At 51.6% G+C, this 17,815-nt stretch overlaps 1 protein-coding gene and 1 long non-coding RNA gene across 2 annotated transcripts in view; one reads left to right on the plus strand and one right to left on the minus strand.

The window, feature by feature from the left end:
• ZBTB16 (zinc finger and BTB domain containing 16) overlaps positions 1 to 17,815 on the minus strand; it is a 180,595-nt gene that overhangs the window by 86,784 nt on the left and 75,996 nt on the right. The window contains exon 3 of the mRNA XM_021696407.1: positions 1,487 to 1,584. Within this exon, the coding sequence (XP_021552082.1) occupies positions 1,487 to 1,584 (98 nt within the window). The remainder of the gene's footprint in view (positions 1 to 1,486; positions 1,585 to 17,815) is intronic.
• LOC123326196 lies at positions 2,539 to 5,105 on the plus strand. The gene is made up of 3 exons (XR_006540937.1): positions 2,539 to 3,039; positions 3,706 to 4,314; positions 4,440 to 5,105. It is a non-coding gene; the product is annotated as an uncharacterized LOC123326196 (long non-coding RNA).

Genomic DNA, 17,815 nt, shown 5'->3' on the forward strand with positions numbered 1-17,815 from the left:
ATTCTGGACACAGGGGGTTCTGGACTCAGGACTCCAGGCCAACGTGGGAGAGGTGGGTAGGATGAGGATGGTGTAGGGGAACAAGGTGTGGGAGTGGGTGACCCCCCAGGGAGGAGGAACGGAACAAAGGTGTGGGGACCGATTATACATGCTGAGACAGCCAGCCACCTCACAGGGCACAATCCTCAGACCTGGAAGGGAGAAGGATGGAAAGCAAGAAGGGGTTTGGGAACTTTAGGAGGCACCCTGAAGGCCAGGGAGAGAGCATCCCACGCCGTGCAGAGTCACACAGGCTTTGCAGCAAGACTGTGGTGGGCAGAAGCATGAAAAGCGGCAAATAGCACTTGCAAGACTGTCTGGGCAGTGCGAGGGCAGACGGCAAACAGCCAGCCAGATAGAAGCTTCTGGAGTAAAGTGATGGGAACATGCCTCGGGGTCACAGTTGCGGAACTGGGGAAGAGGAAGGTGAAGCAGAGGCAGTCAACATTTCCTGACCACCACCTGTATGCCAGGGTGTGTATGCAGAGGCCTGTGACATACATTCTGTCACCGGATTCTTTAGAAAACTGATATGGGCTAGCTAGGCAACACCTGTTCCTCACTGATGCAGAAAACGGGGTTTGGGTGACAGATCAGCCAAGTGTCAGATACAGACAAGGTTTGAACACCTGCCCAGCCCCAAAGCCCACGCGCATTCCACAGATGCTATAGGGCTAGGCGCGGGAGGCCACGCGGACCAGGACAGCGGAGGTCAACACGTGACCATAAGGAGATAGCCCTCACCTCTCCCTTAAAATAGGACTCCAAGGCTGAAAGGCAAGGGCATCGGAAGAGAGTGCTGGCCCCATAGGGAAGTCTGGAGGCCTCTACAACTGAACGCAGGTGACCCCCTCACCTCAAAGCAGCATCATTAGACCTGGTGTGTATCCTACCCTCCACCAAGATTACCCGGGCAGGCTGGATGTCAGGTGCTTGTCCACTTCCCACGCCTCACGGGGCAGAGCAGCTTTGCCCAAACACAGGTGTAGCTCCCTGCAGCCACAGAGCCGACCCCACTAGAAACGGATAAATCTAACTTGCAAAAAACAGCACGCTGTAACTAGTCGGTGTTCCAACCTTTCTCGATCTATTAAAGGCTCCTGTATAACGAGAACCCAAGAGTCAGATTCATTAGCCCTCGAGAACCGAATGATACCACTGTCGTGCTGATGGAACTGTCATCTACTTTGGAAAGTCCATCACACAGGGCACTGGGTGCCCATGATGCCCTGGGAAACCCAAGAGAACACAAGGATGGGTTGGTGCAGACAGTCACACCATCAGGATGGGCCCTCTGCTCCAAGAACCTGGAGGGGAGCATCCATGGGACGCAGCGGCCCGAAGGCCCCGGATGGCAGCGGAGACATCCGTGCTCTGAGTGGGGGCGACAGCGGGCCGGAGGCAGTTGCCTGCGCTCAGATGGGCCAGTCAGGGCAGCATCGCCTACCTGAATGAGCCAGTAAGTGCATTCTCAGGCGCAAACTATCCAGGAACCGCTTCCCGCAGAGCTCACACCCGTACGTCTTCATGCCACTGTGCAGCTTCCTGTAGGGAGAGGAGAAGATAGTTTGGGGCTGCTCTGGCTGGCTGGAAGGCAAGCCCACCCGCACCTGGGGGATCTACAGCCACCCCTCTGGCAGGTGAGCAGGAGGGAGGGAGAAGGCAGGCACGGCTGCTGCAGACGGGCACTGATGGAGACATCCCTATAGGCTCAGACAGCCTAGAGCGCCCCTCTTCCCATGGACCGCTGCCAAGGAAGAGTCTCCTGCTGGGCTTGTCCAAGAGCTAAAGAATAGGACACTTCCTACTGCATTACCCACTGGCACACAGACCAAGAGAAAAAAGCCAGATCCAACTGCGGGGCCAGAAGGAGGCAGCACGGGATGGTCACTGGTGAGTTGGCACTGAGCATCCGTGGAGGCCACCAGGCCTCTGCTGACCTCGGTCACATCAGGCCTCACTGTGCTGCAGCCGTGCACGTGCCCAGCTCCCCCAAGACACCGCCAGAACCCCGCCAGACTCAGGAGGCCCGCGCCCGTCCCTTCCTGACTCGTGTCCCCAGCTCCCACTGCAGTGACTGGCACACAGTAGGTTCTGAACCACTTAGGAAGGACTCGTTGGCTTTATGGACTCCTCCAGATGTTCTGAGGACTACGGTGAGTGTCCGACATGCATGCCCTTCCCCCGAGGCCCCGCCTCAGTCTTCCCTTGCTTTTTGGCGTGAGGTTGAGCCCCGACAGAGAGAAAGAGTGCAAGAAAACCAGGTAACATCATTCTACAAATGCCATGTGAGGCTTTCCAAGTACTTTCGCACACCTAATCTGCAACTCTGTGAGCTGGGCTTGACACAGAGGATCACCCCAGGAAGACAGAGGTCCCACTCACAAGCGGCCACAATCCCAGCCCCCAGCTGTGCCCTTATCCCAACTCCGACCCTTTTCCCCCAGACCCCCTGCTCTGGCAGAGGCCAGTGGTGCAGCTGGGTCAGATCAGGGAAGTGGGCAGGCTAGCGCAGAGCTGGGCGCTGGGAAGATGGTCTGTGCGCTGCAGGCTGCTGAGGCTCGGAGCTGTTGGCTGGCGTGTGGGCCATCTGGCTGGGAATGCTGACTTTCTTCCCACCCACACTCCTGTTCTCAGGCCCTTACTTGCCACTGCCGGATGCAGGATCCATCTCCACCCCCGTCTCTGCGCCCTGCCCCGAGGAACAGGGCAGGCAACGGCAGCCAGAGATAGGAGCTGATGACAGTAGGGCATGGAGTAGAGCCTACAAGGCTCCCTTAGAGCACCAACCTATTGCGATTAGATGGTGATGGGCTGAGACCACAGTAGAAGTTTGGAGGGCGGCTGGTACAGATGCTGATAAAACCCTGAGTGCGGAGAGGAAGTACTCTACATTCAAGCCAGCAGCACCCAGATCTGAGCCTCGGAGCCCAGGTCACCACAACTACACCGAGCCACCCGCTGCCACCACCTTCCAAATCCCCAAATGAGAACCCAGTGGTAAGTCAGAACCATGCGGGCCCCCAGGTGAGCCTCCCGAGTGCCACAGTCTATGGGCCACAGTGGCTTGAAGACCGCATGCCGTGTCCACACGCCCAGGCCCCTTCACGGAACTCTTTCTCAATCATGCTGTTTTGTTTGCTCGCTTTTCCCTTACCTCCTTGCCAAAGGCAACAAATAATTTCTCAATCACACACACACACACACACACACACACACACTCACACTCACATACACACCCTCATCCCTGACACTGTAGGGGCACCCCACCCCCATATTATCTCACTCCTGGCCATGGCTGATCCAACCCAATTGAGAAATAGTAACAGTACAGAACATTTTAACTGAACATTCTTAACTCCAAATATATTTCACAATGCTGGACACCGGGACATGTCCTGAGAACATTCTGGGCAATCCGTGCTTTGAGACATGTGCCCAGGCAACTGAGTGTGTACGTGTGCATGTCCACACATGTAGACAGTCTTCCTGTCACTTACCCAGGCGTGGCAGATGTTTGCTTTTCTAAGAGACGCTCTGTGAAGCAGCAAAAGCTCCCCTCACAAACGGTTCGGCAGGGGAGCCTCTTGTATGCATTCGTGGTCAGGCGTGGTGGGTGGCAGTGATGGGTTTCCACCTCATTCACGTTCATCTTTTCTTCCCTAGTGATTTCTTAGCTTCCAGGGAAGCCCACCTCTTGGGGGAAGGGGGTGGCTGACAGGAGAACTGACAGCAGAAGGACACTGGGGTGACCAGTCTTCCGGCATCAGCAGCTACCACCAGGATAAGTATCCCCAACCACACCCTTGCACTTCCATCTCCTCTCCCTGAAGGTTCTAGACCAAATCTCTCCATCCAGACCCCAATGAACGCTTTCTGGGTAACCATACTGCCTTTTTTCTGAATGTGAATGGATTTGCCTGGCAAATGGTGAAAGTGGCTTTCTTGGCCCACTGGATCAGCATGGTGTGAAAGGTCTTGCCCTTTACTACAGGGGTAACAGGGTATGGGGAACAATGCCAGGCGAGCAGCCAGAAGACCCAGATCCTCAGCCTGACTTGGCCATTAACTTGTTTTATGACCTTGGACAAATCATGCTGTAACAATCTCTCTGCATTTTTTTCATGTATAAAGTGATGTGGGTGATTTCTAAGGTTCTGGTCCCTTACGGAACCTACGTTTTATCCTTTTACCTAGCTTCCAAGGAATTCCCCTATGGGGCACTACTATTCTCTCGGAGCCATGTTCCACTGTGTGATGTCCCGTGATGCCAAGGTAGTCAGGCGAAGACAGCCCAAGCAAAAACTGACACCCAAGCCCAGAAATCTACTCATTTTAAAACCTTCTAAAGCCAGACGACCTGAGTTTCCTCCTTTACTCACTTGTGGTCTATCTTTCAGGGAAAGAAACTTCTGGAACCCATCAATAGCCTTTCTTTGGAACCACTCTGCTGCCACATATTTCCCAGCCTTCAAAGACACAGATGTCCTATCTTGTCTGATCGTTGGGGTAAGGACCCTGCCCTGTACCTGACCCACTAACTCAGTGCCCCGCACAGGTTGCAAAGGGGGTGTGTGGCATCCACATGATCCACACGCAGTACAAGGACAGAGGTCCTACCCCACTGGCAGAGAGACACAGGTGATGCTCACCAAGTTCAGAAGAGAAAAAGGGAGCACTTCACAAGCCTAGGAGTTGAGTAGCGCCCAGCACGGCTTGGCTCCTGTCCTCTGTTACCGGTAATTCAGAACACCAAGGGATGGATGTGGAAAGGTGGACGCTTCCAACTCGCAGGAAGAGGAAATGACGGAGAAGAATCTGAGTGCGTTCAAGAGACTTGGCTACGAGCAGACTCGCTACAGCACTGTCTGCAGAATGACCAGCGAGGACACAGACTTCCAACTGGTTTCCAAGCAAAAGTGTACATTTGTACAAACTCATGGTCTCTCTGTTCTGCAGACCACAGCCCCCCACTGCCGCTCCCACGATGTTATGCCACGGATTGTTTTTTAAAATGGAAGTTCTAGGGGCGCCCGGGTGGCTCAGTCGTTAAGCGTCTGCCTTCGGCTCAGGTCACGATCCCAGGGTCCTGGGATCAAGCCCCGCATCGGGCTCCCTGCTCCGCGGGAAGCCTGCTTCTCCCTCTCCCACTCCCCCTGCTTGCGTTCCCTCTCTCGCTGTGTCTCTGTCAAATAAATAAAATCTTACAATCAATCAATCAATCAATCAATAAGGAAATCCTGTCCACCTCCATCTTCCTCAGCACACGCGCATAACTTCCCAGTCCGGTCTTGTCTGTTTGCGAGGTCTAGCTGCTCATGGCCATCTGAGCTCGCCCGGCTCCATAGGGCACAACTCCCTTGGTTTTCACACCCCCTTCTCTGAGAAGCAGCAACGCTGCTGGACAGCGTCTTGAAAGTAACCCAGTTCCGGCATGGCCCGGGCACCCCCATTCTAGGCTTGCTGGACGTCCCATCAGGTCCCCGCTACACACACCAGGTTCCCTGCACCCCCCACCATCCCCCCCAGCAGTACCGCTGTCCCACAGGCCCCCACTGGCCCCCTGGCTAAACCCACCATGCACGGAACAGATTTTCAATTATGTCCAAAAAGACAAAAAATTAACCTTTAGCAGGTTTCTAGCTATTTTCTCAAGGGAGCTGAATCACTATGAGAAATTAGAACTAAGCAAATCTGAACCTTTTAACAAGTAACTTGAGAGAAAGACGCGTTCCTTCTCACCGAACCCCAACCACACAACCCTCGCTAGTCAAACTGAGCTAGCAAGATGCATCAAGCCGTCTCCGTGCTGCTGGAAGGCTGACAAAGCACGGATTCTGTCTGCTCTGGACTATACACTGTATCATGGCAGAAGTCATGTTGATGTCTCTTTTCTTCGTAGGGCCTAGTTTTAGAAGGGATTGCTCGATGCTGCTAAAGAAATTCCTCCACCTAACGTGGGGTCGAGGCATCCCTCTTCTCATCTTTAACGGTATTCCAAGCACAAGAGCTTCATGGGCACCTCCAACCCGGGGCTGGACTCTGTCCTGTGGGTCCTGAAGTCCTCATGAGGAAGGCCAATGCCTCTTTCATTGCCACAGAAACCCTGAGCTTCAGCCCAACCTCTCATTCTCAAGATGGGCCTTCCTCTTCCCAGCCTGCCTAGACCACAACAGCAGAAAGAGTAGAAGCCAGGAGAGACTCATGCCATACTCCATCCTCCTCACCCTCAGCCTCCAGGCACAGCCGACCACAACAGGGCTCCCTAAGAGCACCTTCTGTATCTACTGTCTGCAGGAAAAGCTCAGCCCGTCTCCATCCCACAGAGCTGAGGGCCAAGGGGAGATGCTGGGAGACCCGGCAACAAGGCCTGCCTGAGAGAGGGGTTCCAGGCCCCAGATTGCCAATGTTCCATTTCTTCCCAAGTTCCTCTCGCCAGAGACAAGAGCAATCAAAGTAGACCAATGGGCAAGGAAGATTTAGAGACAGAATTCGGTTCCAATAACCCAAGGGCTACACTCTCTCCTTCCCTCCCTCTCCTCCTGGGGATCTGAAAGCACCTGACCTGTGAGTTTTGCTGGGCAGACCAGCACTGAGAACTAGGGTCTGTCAATGGGGCAAGTGAGTGGGACAGAACTACCCATCTTTGAAAAATAAAGAGGGGGCTCCATCCTATTAAGGGTTTTTATAAGGTAAAGTTTTCCTTGTTTTCAGCTTAACTGATCCCATGCCCTGAACCAATACCCGGCTCTGGCCAGTGAGGCCCTCACAGTCCCTCCAACTCACCCTCTCCTCAGTCTGAGCCGTCCCACATGCAGAAGCTACCCTAACACCAGGGCCTTCTGCTTTCTCATCCCATGACCATCAGCTTGACCTACCCAGGGCTTCTGAGGGGTACTCAGAATAGGCAAGGATGAAACAGGACATTCTGAGAGTCAAACCAAGGTCTAAATGACCCTCTTCTCTCAAAAGTCTGCTGCCAACATGGGAATCAATGTTCTCCAAGATCCTCTTCTAACCATGGGAACCTAGCCACTATCTCACCTCCCCTCGCCCCTTCCTCTCTTGAGCAGGACCTGGCATGCTGCCGCCGTGTCCCCACGTGGACATGGTAGGAAGCAGGTCCCTTCACAGAGCTGCCCCGTGGTCAGAGAGCCTCACCCTGGCCTTGCTCACAGCTCCAAGAAGAAACAGAACCAAGAGAGGAAAGAGCTTACATATTTCAGCAGCAGGCTTACTCTTTTCTCCGAGAACTTTACATTCAAAACATACCTTCAATGTCCATTGCCCTTTAATTCAAACGGCAAGAGGAAGGCCCAATAGCCAATGCATTCTGGGCTCCACTTTTAAGAAGGGATGAATGAAAAGTTATCAAGCTATCAAGAATTTACACCCAAAAGCAACTCCCAGGGGGGATTTCAAAGTGTTCCCAAATTCAGTCCAATCTTCTGTACTTTCTACACATGCCTTTTTGTGAGAAAGGGTTACTCCGAACAGAACCTGTTCTACTAGAGACCTCCACCCTAAACCAGGACATCTGGGATACTCAGGGAATGTTCCCTACCCTCTAAGGGTGACATTATTTCGTCCCGAGGAATGTCTCTTAATGTCACCAGCAGGGACAGATTCCAGGCCGAGTGGGTCATTAGTCACACCCAGTATCATTTTCCTTAGGTACTGTCTTGGAATATCAAGGCCAGGACTTAGGACTAAGCCATTTTTAAGTTTTTCAAAGCTATAAGCTCCTTGAGGACAGAGAGTTTCTGCCTCCAAACCCTCAGCACCGATGCAGACACCTAGAGCTGGCATGTGAGCAGCTACTGCTAAGAAAGCAGTCGCCAACCATCCCAAGACAGAGGGATACCTGACCACTGAAATCCAGGCCCGGGACTGCCCGGCTTCGGTGAGGAGAAGCCCAGAACCCTCGGGGCGGAAAAGAAAGAATAGTCCTAATCTTGGTTAGGGAGGGGGTCACTTTCATTTTCCCAAGGCATAAGGGAAATTATCCTTTTACCCGCTTTTTTTTTTAATGTTGAGATTAGACAGTCATTGGACAAGCTGTGAATGCTTAGCTGGTATTACCACAAATTATCCTTGTAGCAATAGAGTTCCTTGCTCCCTGACTAGTCAATATTAATAAACATTACCGAATGCTTTTACAACACAATTTATTTTTTAATATAGCTCTTTATGTATGCCATAAAGTAAATATACCAATAAAAGGCAAGGATTTCAAACAACAGATTAAAAAACACAAGCCAGAACTAACAGAGTGCTGGTTAACGCCTTCCCTGCTGCACCACGGGGGCGGCAGGACGCACGGCTCGTGCCCCTCTCCTGGGAAGCCAGGCCAGCGGAGCTCTGGAAAACTGGGGCCATTCGGTTGCTTTGGAGCCTTTTAAAGGGAGGGGTAGAGAACAGCAGGGAAGGCATGTCTCCTCAAGAATCGAGAATAAAGGTGTAACACACTGGCTGAGATCCTGTTCTAGGGGCAGGACACCCAGGGTTCTCTCCAGCTCTACCGGTAACCATCAGATGACCTTGGTCAAACCACTTACCCTCTGGAGATTGCACTTTACGCCCTCTGCAGCAACGCAAGGGTTGAGTAGATGATTTCTTAGGTCCTTTCCAATCAGGTTGACGACACTGGAAGGTTGTGGGGCTGACAGGGGCCTATGCTCACCAGATTATAAGCTCCTTCCTGAAGGATCCATCCCAGATTCAGCCCCTCAGCCTCCATCGTCGAGCAGAGCCCAGAACATAGGAGGGACTCAGTGCATTTTTGTTGAATGAATGAACAAACATGGGAGGGAATTAAAAAAGAAAAACATAGAGGTAAAAAAACAAAAACCCTTCCAACACACACACATACGCACACAAACATCTATCAGTCCAAGAACAGTCGTCCCTATTGTCCAAAAGAGAAGGCCTCCACGGAGCTCTTAGAAGAAGACCGTGCATCCTGTGTTGGCCTGGGATCAAGGCCAACCTGGAGCTGACTGAGTGGAAGAAGCTGTCCCCAACCTTGAAAATACGGGGCAGGACAATAGGACTTCCCAAGGCCATAACCACACCAAGTACAGTGCTTTCCGATAAGGCTGTCCGCGTGAGTGTTAAAATACCATGTCAGAAATGACAAAGGGGCACGCTAATCTCCCTGCAGTGACTACCATGAGAAGGGTCTTCATGGCCGCTGAGCACCAGGAGGCCCGGGCTGTGGGCCGTTACGTAACAGGTCCTTTGTTTTAAAATACTGAGTTCCCGTAAGTCATTTATTTGAAATATCTCTATCAACAAATTTCACCAAGAACAAAAGTTTTTCATTTGTGCACCGGGCTATAGGATGATCTTATCACACACAATCTCATACAGTCTCTTTCAACAAGGTCTTAGTGTGCTTATCTGCGAAGTTCCTGGTAGCCAAATATGATTGAAATGTTCTATTTATGCTCACTGGATTAAGGAGATGTTGCAAAACTGCACAAAAAACCTGGCAGCTGTAAGCAAGGTATTACAGCCTGGGCAGTTAAGATCTGAGGGAAAGGGATCAATATACACATTTGTAGGTTTCTTTCTTTTTCTTTCTTTCTCTTTTTTTTTAAGAAACCAGAAAAGTTGCGCTTTTTGAAAGGGGAAGAGGAAAAACAGTAAAATGCCTTAAGATTTATAGCTTCTTAGAGCTTTTTCCAAACCCAAAACAGGGCACCATGATGCATGCTTTGTGACGTCAGCCCAAGGAAAACAAAAATAAATCCAAAATATTCTCTGCAGATCCTAAAAGGCCCTATAAGGGAACTGAACTATGGTTATGGATGAGCAGGGTTTTTGCTTTTTCTCTCTCACACCCATAAGAGGCTTCCAATTTCTGGGAAAACTGTTTTCAAAAAGCTCCAGATTCCTCCTTTATCTTCCTGCGTTGCCTGGGCGTGAGGAGGCAGCCTTGTTTCCTGGTAATCTGGGCTCATTTTTACATGCTCTCACTTCAGCCACGAAGCCGAAATACTTCCTTCAAATCCCACTGCCCAGCCACGGGTCCTCGGAGACTGTGGGAAATACCCGAGGTTTATCAAGGGCCTAAGAAAGTTCCTTTCGAATTAAAGCCCTCTGAAAACCTCCTTAATGGATATTGCCTCATTCTTTCTGTTTTAGTACACTGAAAATTAAATCACTTCTCTATGAGGATTCTGAGCTGTGAGAGCCATCATCCCCAACATCAGTTATGAGCCCAAGATGAGAGACTGGGCAGATGAACCTATATGGACACCAAATCCCATTGTGGAAGTTACTGTCATTGTAATGAAGGAAAAGGTAAAAACACAATAGATATCTACCTCTTTGCCCATTCTTCTTTCTTGTAGAAAAATGTAAAAAAGAAATCTAGTCAACTGAGGTGTTAGAACAATAATGCTAATGCATTTACAGATCGCATCTGACTTTGAAAGGGCTTGCTGAGAATCACCTCAACCACCCTGTGGTTGGGAAAGAGAGTGTTGCCCCCATTTGTGGATGAGGAAACTGAGGCCAAGAGAGACACTCTCCCATGTAAGCAGGTGGAAGTCTCCAGAATGCTCACCTCAGGATCCACATTCACACATACCCACCTGCAGAGACACTATCCATCTGGCTCATAACGTCCTCCCAGAGCCTCCCAGTAAAAGGCATGGGTAGACCACCAGCAGGAAGGAGACACTAAGAGCATACCCAGAGACCACAGACAGGCTGAGTCTCGAAGCAACTTTATAACCTACAGAGAAGACCTCAGAGGAGGCACACCACCCTCATCCCCTGCTGCTCACTCTTTACTCTCCCTCTGGGAAGCACCAACTGTGTGTGCCGGGCTCTGGAAAAGTAAGATTGTACTTGAATGACAGTCCATCTAGGTGGCTTCCACATCAGTACTACTCTGCGTTACCACACCTGACCGGTTTCCTTTATAGCACTTAACCCAACTTACAGCCATGCCCTGGGTTTTCTACCAGTGTTCTTCACCTGTCCTAGACTGCAGGCCCCCTGCATCCTCGGGGTCTGGCACAGCGCCTGGGACAGAACAGGCTTTCACCACATTTGTTTTCAAGTAACCTTCATGGAGATGTCCACGTACCATAATTTGCCTCTTCCGAACATTTCATATAAATGGAATCATACAGTATGCGTGGCCTCCCGTGTAATGTTTTCAGGATTCACCCATGTGGGAGCAGGTGTCCCTACTTCCTTTTTATTGCAACATAATATTCCAATGTATGGATATAACACATGTATCCACTCCTCAGTCAATAGACATGTGGTTGTTTCTGCCTGTTGGCTGTGAATCATGTGGCTATGAACATTTGCTTACCAGTTTGATCTTATAATAAGGGCACAGCTTTGTAACAGCTCTTGTAATAAGTACTATTGTCATAGCTTTGTGTTGCTCTTGTAATAAGGTCAAAGGACATAAATTTCACGTCCCCGGGGTATAGGTCTGGGAGTGGAAACTCTGGGTCATCTGGTACCTCTACGTTCAAACTTTTAACGGCCAGCCGGTTTTCTAAGGAGGCGGCACTGTTTTACACTCCCATCAGAAATGTATGAGGGTTCCGATTTCTCAGTACATTTTTGGACTAAATGAATAAATATGAATGAAGATTCCTTCTGCTGTAGAAGCCAGCAGGGAAAGGGAAACATTTCCAAGGCTCCTCTGGTAAACTAGCATCTTTGTCTACAGACGTGACATGCCACACTTGTGTTTAACAGGAATCCCAAAGAAGGCTATTTATATTTAGTTCATTCCAGAGAGAGAGAACCGAATGAAAAATTAAGACAAGAAAAGGAAAAACCCAGACAGCTCAACGCTGGTGCTACCTTCTGCCTTCGCATGCAATTTCAACCCCTACCCTCCACCCCATGTCCAGGCTCAAAAATGTAATAACACACACTCCTTAAACAGATTTAGTTGAAAAAATAGGTGCAGGATCCCAGCTCAGTGGCAGATGATTCTGATTTGGTCAGCACTGAGGGGAGCTTTATCTAACAACCCTGCTGCTTGTGACGGGAAGCTTGAAAATATATTTAATAATACTTAAAACCAAAACACACACACACACACAGGAGAGAGGCTCACGGCACTGGAAACCACGAGAAGCGTGGACAAGCCTGGAGCAAGGGCCGGCTTCCCTTTCCCAGCTTGTTCGACGGGGTAGGGGGTCCCGGAGCAGGCTCCAGGGAAAAGTTGTGTGATGGGCTCCCCAAACTTCTCTGTGCCCCTTTTCTTTCTTTGTAGAAGAAGGCAGCCGTACTCCTTTCTGCACAGACTCCTTGCAAAGAACAAACAAACAAAGGCTGGGACGGAGCAAGGCCCCTCGCAAGCTGCAGGTAATTAAAACGGCCTGTAAATGCCCCAGCAGAAAGCACTTCAAAGAGATAGTAATTCCAGCAATGGCCAGTCAAGACTGCGTGGTGTAAAAATTATGAGTTTTCCCAACAGGGAGCTTTGTGTGAAAAGGACAGGGGTTGGTGGCAAAGGGAGAGTGAGCCACACAGAGGAGGCTTGCAATTGGTGTCCACACCCGGTGTACGAGGGACTGTGTGTGTGTGTGTGTGTGCGTGTGTGTGTGTGGCATGCACGCGGGCAAGAGAAAGGGGGACGGTGTGCACGTGTATGTGTGGGAGTGCACATTTATCAACGCCGAGACGCTCCGAGCGTGTGGGCATGGAGATAAAAGGCAAAATAAAATAAAAGCAACAGATACGCATCCTCTCCCCTGCTGGGCCTTGTTTTCACGGGGGGAGAAGCACCAGGCAGGCAGCCTGAGTGCTCCTCGGCTCCCGACTTGTAAGCCCTCCTCGCAGAGCGGGGCGTGCTGGAAATGCAGAACAGCGGCCACTCTGGGCCCGGCGACAGCCAAGGCACAGCCGGCTCTCCGGACCCGCTGTACTTTCCGTCTTGCGGAGACGCACGCTTACCGACAGCAAGCCACATGCTGTTACCTTAAAACCGAGGCTGGAGGAGAGAGAGCCACAAATTGGACTCTGACCGCGCTCGCTAGATCCTCCCTGCTGCCCCCCGTGCCCAGGTGATGCTCTGACCAGTGCACGGCGTGGGGCTGATGCACACGGGGAACAGAGGGACTCAGGCCTCGCTCTTCTAACACACAACACAGAACATCCCGCCTGACACACACGTCGGTAATCACCTGACCACAAAACTGTACATCTCTTTAAAAAGGCCTCCATCACGAGTGCATTTTTTCCTGTATTTTCCCTGCAGAGACCTGATCACCACAAAGAGCCATTTCACCAGGCGGGAGAGCCGGTGTCATCCTGGGGGAGCCCCCGTGGTCCTCTGCCCCCAAAGCCAGTCCACATCACCCCAACCTTTTGATGTGTGCTGCATCTGCTTGCCCACCTGTCTCTCCGGCTAGCTGAGAAACTACCCGGAGACAGAGCTTGTTTGCCTCATTTCTCTGCACTGTTGAGCCCAGCAAAGGCCCAGCACCCATGGGGGTTTGAGACACGTTTTGGGTGAGTGGATGGGGTGTGTGCGTCTTGGGCGCATGGCGGGTCATAAGTCAGGACCTGTCCCTATGGCACCTGGCGTACAGCCCGGCACCCAACTGCTCCTCACCGTCCTCGGCCAGCCGAGAGTCCGTGTGGCCACGGGAGCCTGCAGAGGGACGGTGGAAGCAAGCCCATGCTCACCGGGGCTGCAAAAAGGCAACAGCGGCCAGTGGGCTTTATTTCCCCATAAACCAAATCCTGCTCGGCCTCGCTCACAGCGCCACTCACTAACTCCTCCCTGACATTGCTGGCTTTAAGGCCACACATAAAAATGTCCTTTACTATTTTTATTTAATGAGCTTTCATTTTCCTCCCCCTCTTTGTAAATGAGAAAGGAAAGCCCACCTCCTAACGGGGACGGGGGAGAGGAAGCAAAGTGGGATCTTTTTAAAATGGGCCATAACTTCATGAAAAGCTTTCTCCTTGCCAACACCCCCCACACCCTCATGTCCCTCCGTCCCCCTGCCGCATCCTCCCTGCTCGCCATTCAAAACAAGACGCATGGATTTTGGACATTTGATTACTTTTAAGTATATATTTTCCCCTCAAATAGACTGAATACAATGGTTAGGAAATGTGACAGAAAACTATTCTGAGTCATTTATTGCCTTAATACCCACCTTTGTCCAACAGGCAGTTTTGACAACAGCAATAAATTCCAAATTTATGTCAACAGAGCATATGTTGAACACCTCATTTCTGAGCTAAAGCGGCATGCTGCCCTATAAATCACTGTTCTGTTTGAAATGAAAGTAGATTACAGGCCTGTGTTATTGAGCAGTTAGAGCTATAGTCATATAAATCAGAACTTTTAACTCTAGGCAATCCGTTGTGCAATTAACTAAAGGGTACTTTGTCATTTCAAGGCTTGTGCACAGACTTGGCAGGGCTCAGAGCTACTGGGGAAGGGGGCGGGAGGGAAGAAAAGTTTGTAGGCAACAGGAAGGTTCTCGACTGCTGTGTCCACCACACCCCACAATGCCTCATCCCCCAGCAGCACCTGCCAACGCTGCACCCTGGGGCCAAGGCACCCTCACCATCGGCATCTGCCACAAAGACAGCAGCTCACTGAGGACTGTCACCGAGTCACCTCTGGGTGCCCGAGTGCCTTCTCATTCACTAACTAAGCATTTCCTGGATATAACCCATACGCCTAACATGGCCTTAGGTGCTAAAGAAGATGCCAGAGACGCGAGAAGTGGCAACAGTAATGCCAACCACAATATTAAAATGAGACTGATTAATGAAGAATTAGAAGAATCACAGACATCTCTGAGCCACTATTCTGTGCGTTTTTATGCATCATCTCATCCAATCCTCAGAACGACTCCTAGGAGGCCTTTCGTTTCATTCTGTTTTGCTGAGAAAGAAACTGAGGCACAAAGAAGTAAACAACCTGCCAGGGGTCATAAGGCTTGGAGCCTGATACAAAACCGAGATTGGAGAGCAAAAAAGTTCAACAGCTCAGACTCTGACACCGGCCCTGATTGCAAATCCCAGGTCTACCACGTAGTAGCCTTAAGACGCTGGGGTTCTGTAAGCCTTGGTGTTCTCATCTGTCAAGTGGGATAATAAGCTTATTCCCTCAAGAGGGTAGGGAAACGAGATTGCGCACACAAAAGACGTAAGCCCAGTCCCCAGAACGTAGTGTCTTTAACAGACGTTAGCTAGTGGAAGGCTGAAGAAGAAGAAAGATAAACCCTTGGCACTTGGCCAGTTCACTACCTGGATGATGAGAAAAAGACAGAAAGAATCCTGAAAGAAGTGGTGATGTGCCAAGACATCAGCAAGCAGCCAACGTGTGGGCACGCAGAAGAGAAGCAAATGAACGGCGGGTGGTGTGGCTTGAGGACAAGGTGAGACTGGGCAGGTCCCCTCGGGGGCTTCGTGGGCTCTGTCTACCCATGTTAGGAAATACCAAAAACGGAAAGGCCGCGGATGAGGGAGATTTCCATGTGATGGAGGCACCACATGAGCCAAGACTCGCCAATACGAACAAGTCATGCTGGCAAGCCTTTGGTCACCCCAGCAGTCAGGGGGAGAAGTGGGCAGGGACGAGCTTGCAGGGGACATACCGTGGCTGGAGTAGGCAGAGTCCTGAGACAGAGGCAGACTTTGATTTCAGCACTGCACTCATTAAGCAGCCACCAAAAAAAAAAAAACACCCTCCTTGGAACAACAGAGCTGGCTGGGAATGGAAGGCTCAGGGTGGGCAAGGACCACGGAAGAAGAGGGTCGGAGAAAAGGTACAAATTCCACATTAAGAAGGAGGAGATGTCCAGAGACAGCAGTTAGGTCAGCCTTCCAAAACAAAATGCCAACACAACCTCCCTGCCTTGCATCTGTAAGATACTTCTGTGCCCCCAGAAGGTACAAAAGAGAGAACGTGGAACAAACCGCCTATCTCGATCTACTGCCTGGCTCCGCGAAGGACGAGTTACCACGGAAGGCAACTCAGAAGAGCTACTACTTCTGTTTGCTCCCTGGCGGCAACGTCCATCCAACTAAACGGGCCACCGTCTGCTTATCAGAACGCAGACGGCAAAAAAGAAATGTGCCGTGGAGGAGTTACCCTGCATTGCTTCTCCCCTCTGGCACCCCAAGCCGGTCGCCAACTCCACATGGCTGGAGGGAGCAAGACCCTTCAGGGCTCCTTCCTCTCTCGCGAGCCGAGACAGGCTGAGGATCAGTCAGGTGTCTGCTTGACTTGGCGGGTGGCATAATAACCTGCCCCCCTGAAACCGAGTGGAAGAGAGAAGACAACGCACAACGTAACATACACCAGTTCTTAACTCGCGTGTGCCAATGTCAGACTGCAACTGCCACACACAGAGTCCGTGGGAATCAAACACCCAGAGGCTTCCCTGGGCGGGTGGGCTCGAGGCTGGGCTCGGCAGACACCAGGGCTCAAGCAGGCAGAAAGAGAAGACATTTCGGATGAGGTGAAACAGGCGTGGGACAGCTCCGTTCCCGCGCAAGGGGTGGCCAGCCCAGGGACAGGTGCGCGGGAGCAGAGCTGGGGACGGTGGAGGCCAGTGGAAGGAGTTCAGACCAGAGCACGAGTGGGGGAGAAGGTGGGGTGCCTGCTGAGAAGAGCAGGCCCAGAGGGAGCCACCACAGGTCCCCGACAGGGGAGGAAGGGGGCTCGTGAGGACGATGGGGTTCAAGAGCAGAGGTCGGACGTGCTGCAGAAGAGCCCTCCAGGCCTACCCTTCCTGTCAGGACATACGGCACTCAAGGACATCTGGCCTTGGAGACTGGCCAGACACTTGCTCTTCCCCGACCTCCCCCACAGCCTCCCATTCACAGACAAGTGGATTCCACGCGGGGATATCAGGGCGATGGAGCCTTCCTGCCACGCACTCCGTGTCTGGTCCCTTGCCAGGGTGCTCCGCCTGGCTCCCCAGCGGGATGCCAACAAAGCGAGAAAAAGCCGGACGGAAACCGGCACCCTCTCGAAGAAGCCCCTACTACACACACGTGGACGAGCAGGCAGCATCCCCACAACACACCCCTTCTGTCCCCGTCTGGCCGAGCACACTGCTGGTCTCTGAGGGAAGAGGAGAAAACAGGGGGGGGGGGGGGAAGAAAGGGAAACTGCTTAGAGACATTTGTTTAATGTCTGAAAAGTCAGGGAGCTGATGAAAGTATGCAAGTTTCATTTAGAAAATCTTTAGGGAAACGATTATAGTAAAATGAGGCTTCCAATTCCCAAATAACTGAAACAATTGTACCGAACAAGTGGCAGAGCTGACGAACCGAGGACCCCCGAGGGCTGGGGGGCAGGGAGTCGGGAGGAGCCAGGGAGTTACACGCAGCCCCCCTTTCCCCTTTGCGTCAGAGGATCGGTTTGACCACGGAGCTGTGGCAGGTCCACAAACCAAAGGGGACAGCCTGCAAGAAGGGTCTCCTTCAGCCTGAAGAAGTGTGGGCTCCCCGTTCCAGGGACGCCTCCGTTCCCACATGTCCACTTGTGCCCCCAGCCGTGCATCTTACAAGTCCGCACACAATCCCCTCTGGAGGAGGAAGGGGCTGGCTCCACCACCTCTTTTTGAGCTGGAACCCTGGGCTGAGGGAGACCATGGGGACAGGAGTAGGCAGCTCCCCTAAGAGGAAGGGAGCAGCGCCGTGTAGTCAAGCAGACAAATATTTATTGCCTACTAAATGCAAGGCATGGCGTTCGCCGCTGTGAAAGGGTCAAAGAAATGTAATACATAGGCTGTCCCCTCAAGGACCTTCA

The sequence above is a fragment of the Neomonachus schauinslandi genome, chromosome 11, assembly GCF_002201575.2.
Source record: "Neomonachus schauinslandi chromosome 11, ASM220157v2, whole genome shotgun sequence".
NCBI lineage: Eukaryota > Metazoa > Chordata > Mammalia > Carnivora > Phocidae > Neomonachus > Neomonachus schauinslandi.